Below are 6,040 nucleotides of genomic sequence, written 5' to 3' on the forward strand. Positions count from 1 at the left end.
AAAAGTTATCGCTATAATAACACCTAACCCATTCCCAGTCATGAATAGCAAACAACGAACCGTGGATGTCGAAGAGGAAATCGAACTGCTCTTGTGTGAGAATACCATCAGAAACCGTACGGGCCTTCAACTCGTTGAGCAACTCCCATGCATATTCAATACCACCAGTGGAGTTGGGATAAGCTGAGGCATCGTAAGCACACATAGAAAGCTTGTGGCAGTATTTACCAACAGTGCAAGAACCTTCCAACATGATGGTGATCTTGGCCTTCAAGTTCTCCCATCCTGGTTGAGTACACACAGCACACTGTTCTGTCATCATATAATTCATACGATAAACGAGATCATCTGCATAGTCACCGTCAATAGCGTTACGATAGAGCATCATCGTAGCATGGTCGGCATACTGCATAATGTACTGAGTACCCAGAGTATTCTTCCCACCCTCGATAGAGAAATCAATAAGCAAAGAACCAGGGGCATATCCCATCCTCTTGCTGACATCCTTCTTCATCTGCTGAGCCTTCAGTAACGTTCTCTTGATATATTGCGGCTGCATGCGCTCGGCATCGAAACTCAAACCGATGGGAGCAATTTGTCGCATGTCTTCTGCCGATATGAAATTTTGTACAAATTCATAAAAGGTGTCAACGAACTCGAGCATATGCTTGCTGTTCGCTGTGCTCGCGTCACCGTAAGTTAACCAAATCCTCTCAGTATTTCCAGTTTGCTTCCTCCATCCCTTCATCCACGGAAGGAGCCTCTCCGGGTTATGAATACGGTCATAGTTGGTATAATCAGCGATATTCACATACACATCGCCAGTGTTCCACAACTTGCCCATATCAGAAGCACCAAAGTCAGTAAGACTGGGGTCACCTGACCTCCAGAAATCCTGAGACCATGAATAGGTACCGAACCGAACAGAAGCTCCAGAAGGGCTGGACGTTGTCGTTGTGGACGAAGTCGTTGTCGTTGTAGGCGGAGACGTTGTTGACGGAATTACCGTCGTAGTTGACGGAATCATTGTCGTCGTTGTTGGAACCGTACTATTCCCTCTCGGTGATGCTATCTCCGGCAGCTCTAGGGCTTGCCGAGTGCTACCAATAGCCACAACGGGGTCGCTCAAGTATAGAGTAATAGCTAGAGCTTGACGATAATGCAACATCTAAGAATAATAACTGCGAACTCGAGAAAATGCGAACAAATTCATAGCGTCACACCGTGATAAGTTTTCATACTAGTCCGACTGTTCTTCATATATAAACCGGTGTCGACCATAACGGCCTACGCAATTCGGACAGTATAGCGAGTGTGAGACGGACTAACATCGTGACGATGTTTGTGACAAACAAACGATGTTACATCGTCTACATGTTCCACCGCTTGCATATGCGTACAGCTGTGTTAGTAGTAACACCCGCACTGGTTGACTCAACAACACTTGGGATAGCCATAATAGGTAATAAGGCTTCTTATCTTATCCATTTCAGCCTGAGGGCTGCGAGCCGTTTCATGCAACGAATAATGGGCGAGCGAGATTCGTGCATACGCGCGCATATTGGAGGAATCGGATCCCTTGCCGGCCATATAGGGAACGCAAGGGTAGCCGATGGATCAAACTCGAACTATCTTGAATACGGATAAGTCTAGACTAGAGAAATGAAATGATAAGACCAATAGTCTAGTTCACTTGACTACAATGAATGCCATGCACGCATGCTCATGTTCCTTACTGGAACAAGGCGACGCACAATGCGTGGCGCACAACTGCTTGTCTACGAATAGACAGTCAGGGAAAATCAGGAGCCCTCATCATCGACTCCTACAACATGCCCCCCTGGTGAGGGCACACTCTTGCGGAGAGTGTACATCCAGAGGAACGACATTACAATGGTTCTCCACAGACTCATAACCCAGGGTGGACCTCACACGATATCGACGACAGAGACCATCAGGCGAGATGTCCGCCGATACAATGTGACCAACATGAACACCCACATCACACTTGTTACGAGGCTTATAACGAATCAGTACCGTGGAACCAGGGTCCAAGGGCTTGATATGCTTGGAAGGCTTGCGACCAGTTTGTTGAGCGCAGCGGTCTCGAAGAGCTTGCCAATGGTGTGCCAAGAATGCCTTACGGATATTTTCTACGGCGACCGGTCTAGAAGCATGTAAGTTGGGTATCGGGTCGCCGTCCACCGATTTAAGCAATAAGCCAGTTGAGCGAGTATAACCAAAGGCTGGCGAGTCCGCAGTAATAAAGGTAGAAGATGACGATCCGGCTTGATGGTCCAAAACATGCTCACAAATAGGCGATGTGTTCATCATCAAGGTAACATGATCGTAAATCTTGCATAAGTCGTAAGCGGTGGCCCTAGCAAGCTTCTGCGGGGTATAGCAAGCTCGAAGCGTCCGTAGGCCAACAGAATGACTTCGCTCCACTGGGGTTTCCCATGGAGCTCTAGCAGCATGATACTCCACTTTCACTGTCCAGGCAGACATCTGCTCTTGGAAGATATTGGAGGTAAAGGCCGTTCCACAATCGACATAGAGAATGCTAATCTGGCCCCACAATCAACAGCCACTTGACCCCTTCGATAGCGGCGTCCGCGCACTCTGCACCATGAGAGATAGGAATCCAAGTGGTATGTGTCGTAGCGATACATCTGGCTGCCAATACAATCTCATTCGGGAAGACATGGAGAAAATCCACAGCACAGACAGTATAAGGAGTACCAGTGAGTAGAAGTCTCTCAATGTCCCAGCTAGAACCTGCTGGTGGAACCTGGCGTACCAAAGCAGAGGCTCTAAGTCGGAGTTTTGCACAGAAGAGACATCGGCGAGCAACTTGCTTCACGTCAGACGAGATACCAGCGACATGTAAGTCTGCACTCACCGCACTGAGGGTCGCAGTGGGACCTGAGTGGCCAACCCGTTGGTGAGCGCCAAGCGCAAGGAGAAATCTTAGACGGCGTGCTTCTCTCGGTACACAAGGGCGGATGAGCACGTGGCCAGCCAGGGTACCAGAACGAAAGCACCATATCTCGTCTTTGGCATCGAAGACGTAAGCTGTACCACGACCAGAGAAAACCACCCCTGCTTGGGCATCTCGCACCACGACAAGCACGTCCTGTAATTGGAGACCAGAAGAGGACAATTGATGGATGGCAGCTTGCTGCTTGTCCTCCATGGCTTGAGTATACTTGGCGGCCGCATCATCTGGGACTTGTTGACGGGCAGTAGTCTTACGTCGAGGGTAACGTGGCTTGAATGGCACCTGGGACCGCCAGAAAGAGAGAATGGCTCGCATCACCGCCACCGACCGATAGACGTAGTTGATATCGTTGTGACGTAGCAAGGTAGCATAGAAGGATTCTGGAGCATCAGCTCGTGCTTGCACAGCGAATATAGAATCTTCGACGAGTTCATTGTTGCAACAGGTCTCCACGAGGGCGAGCGTCCGACGCTCGCTCGCCGAGCGAGTCATTCAAAGTACAATCAACGAGTGACGCAACAGCAAGAGGATGGCAGAGGGCACGCTGTAGAGGATAAGGTCGTAGGTCTTCAATGCTCTCCCAATCCATGCCTACAAAGCACACTTCATCGGCTTCGGTGTCACCGTCTTCACCAGGATCGGGATCGAAGTCTGCCAACTGGAGGAGATAAGCTTCATCTTGTGCAAGCCGGTCAGCCTTCTTGGTAGCCTCGGTAAGCCCACCAGTACCGTCGAGGTCAACAGCAGTAAGATCTTGAAGCGCAGCAGCAAGCATGACCTTGCCAGCATCGTCACAGCACTGCTCAAGATATCTGCTAAGCCGATCGGCTGCGGTATTGTCCGGTCCCGAGCAATGAAGGATTCGGTACGAGACAGCCGATCCCAGAGACCTGAGGACTCGGAACTCCTCTGACAGGGCGTCGATCAATCGCAGAACACTTCGCTTCTCGATGCTTGTGTTCCGTCCGATACCTTGAGGGAAGACTCCTTGAGCTTTCTGAGCCCATGCTACACTCGGCTTATTGTCAGAGTAGATAGCCAAAGTGACCGTAAGAGACTTGTTGGGAGACATGGAGATCAGGTTACGGATGAGGTTCACCACGCATCTCAACCCCCTTAACAGTACGGTAAGTTCTCTTCTATTGCTGTGCCAGGCATACTGAGTGCCCTTCCATCCAGTAGCCGACTGTAACAGTAGATGGCGCTGTTCCTCACTGTTAGGAACCATAGAGTCGAGGCGGTAGATCACAAACCCCCCTCCAACGAAGCTGGCATCGGTATACAAAGCAAGATGGACTGTGTTCTGCCCAGGAGTAAGTACAGGAATAGCGTGATCACATGAAGCTGCTAGCTCGCATTCCGCTATCCCCCAACGCAGCAAGGCCTTCCAGGCGTCTGAGCAGTTCGCTGATAGCTCAGCCATAGGTAGGGCAGCATCCCATGAATGCTGTGCAAACACCTTGCTAATTAGCCGACGTAGACAATCTCCGACCAGCGAGGCTGCTGCATGGATCGATATAGGATCATAACCCAAAGCTCCCCCTACTCTGAAAACCAGTCTTTTGGTAACCAAGGCGTCTTGGCCATTTTCCAAGCATTTGGTACAGATAGCTTTTGCTGGTTGGAGTCTAAGTTCTCGGCCACACTTAAATACCAGCGATTGGTTCATAAATGAATCATTTAAAATCATAGCTCGCAGCCTAGAAGAAGCATCTTTTCTTGAGGTGGAAGAAAAGACTCAGTTGCTTCAGCGATATCAACGGCAATGAAGTGGAGCTTCGGCAGAGCACAGGCGAATCCACAGAGATCAAGCAGGAAGAACAAGTACTTCGCAGCCAGCAGAACCTTAGGGTCAATACCAGCGAGAACGCCATCATCGACGAAAATGGCCGCGACTCGCGGCCCGCGAGTAGGAGGAAAACCGCATAAGGGCTCGCACGGAAGCAGGCAACGAGCCAGCCAAGACTTTCTTCCATCGCGGGGGGACCTGCACCGAGTCCGAAACTCAGCCTGGTAGATACATAATCAGGGTCATTGGACTCGGTCATACCAGAGTGCATGTACAAGAGCCTGTTAGGACTCAGGCGAATGCGGTAAAATGCAGAAGCGCAGTCGTAGCCGATAATGTAACCCGGACTCAAACATCTCAAAGCCAGCAGCACATCTCCGACGGCAATGCCAGAAGTAGTAGAGACGGGTAGTTGTGAGTTACAAGGCGAGAAGTCGGCTACAAGGCGAGGTTTTGCGAACATCTCCAGGCTTAGCGCCCAGCAAGAAGATCTCAGCCGGGAGTAGATCTCCAACACGGGCATCACTATCCTTCAGAGCTCTTCACCAGCCTCTCGAGAGATATCCTCGAATGAGGCTCTCATAGACTGCCTTGTACTGATCGGATAGACGGCGAAACAGGGGTCTGGCATAGGACCGGTGCACGATGGTGGGACTCTTGGGCTCGGGAATGGATAGCTCGGAATAATGGGTCTGCAGGGTAGTATCCTTGGGCGCATTGCTCGGTAAGAAGTGCAGTTGTATACCATAGGATCCAGATTCAGCACTGCCAAATTGTCGCTTGCTTCTCCTGGCAAGGTTCGCAAGCCAAAGGCGTAACTCATCGGCAATGGTAGGCTCGAGCTGAGTCTCGAAGGCAATGACAGCTGGATCTGGTTGCACCGCCACCGAAGTTGTGCAAGTTGTTTCCTTGAAGGTATCGTCGACATTGAGGAGGCTGTTCACATCATAGATGAACTCGGTTGACAAGGCCAGTTGATCAGCAGGTAGCGATGAGAACAACAGCTTGCCTGTAGCAGTAGTGACCTTCGACGCTCCAAATACCCGTAAATCCCAAGCTTGAATCAAGTCAAGCCCAATAAGCAAGAAGGGCTGTCTGGTGACCGACTCTAGTACACGGACGGAGACAATATCATCAATAACAGGCGAGTTATCTAGATCTCTCAACACGACCGGTACTTCTAGTGCTTGGTGAACATCCCGGAGCTCGCCATCCGCCAGCTTGACGGTATGGGATATCTGGCAGAGGCT

At 50.4% G+C, this 6,040-nt stretch overlaps 3 protein-coding genes across 3 annotated transcripts; all 3 read right to left on the reverse strand.

The window, feature by feature from the left end:
• Positions 1 to 120: 120 nt before the first annotated feature.
• On the reverse strand, positions 121 to 1,176 carry Pmar_PMAR027343 (hypothetical protein; the record flags this gene model as incomplete). Its single annotated transcript, XM_002774663.1, has 1 exon — positions 121 to 1,176. A coding segment is annotated over exon 1 (1,048 nt), but the record flags the coding sequence as incomplete, so codon positions are not given.
• A 639-nt stretch (positions 1,177 to 1,815) lies between these two features.
• Positions 1,816 to 2,508, reverse strand: Pmar_PMAR027344 (hypothetical protein; the record flags this gene model as incomplete). The annotated part of the gene is made up of 1 exon (XM_002774664.1): positions 1,816 to 2,508. The coding sequence occupies one exon, from the start codon at positions 2,506 to 2,508 to the stop codon at positions 1,816 to 1,818; it is 693 nt and encodes a 230-aa protein (XP_002774710.1).
• A 263-nt stretch (positions 2,509 to 2,771) lies between these two features.
• Positions 2,772 to 4,073, reverse strand: Pmar_PMAR027345 (hypothetical protein; the record flags this gene model as incomplete). Its single annotated transcript, XM_002774665.1, has 4 exons — positions 2,772 to 2,791; positions 2,903 to 2,925; positions 3,045 to 3,283; positions 3,597 to 4,073. 4 exons carry the CDS (start codon positions 4,071 to 4,073, stop codon positions 2,772 to 2,774), a joined length of 759 nt encoding a protein of 252 aa, XP_002774711.1.
• Positions 4,074 to 6,040: the final 1,967 nt, after the last annotated feature.

Source organism: Perkinsus marinus (assembly GCF_000006405.1).
Source record: "Perkinsus marinus ATCC 50983 genomic scaffold scf_1104296958044, whole genome shotgun sequence".
NCBI classification, from domain to species: domain Eukaryota; phylum Perkinsozoa; order Perkinsida; family Perkinsidae; genus Perkinsus; species Perkinsus marinus.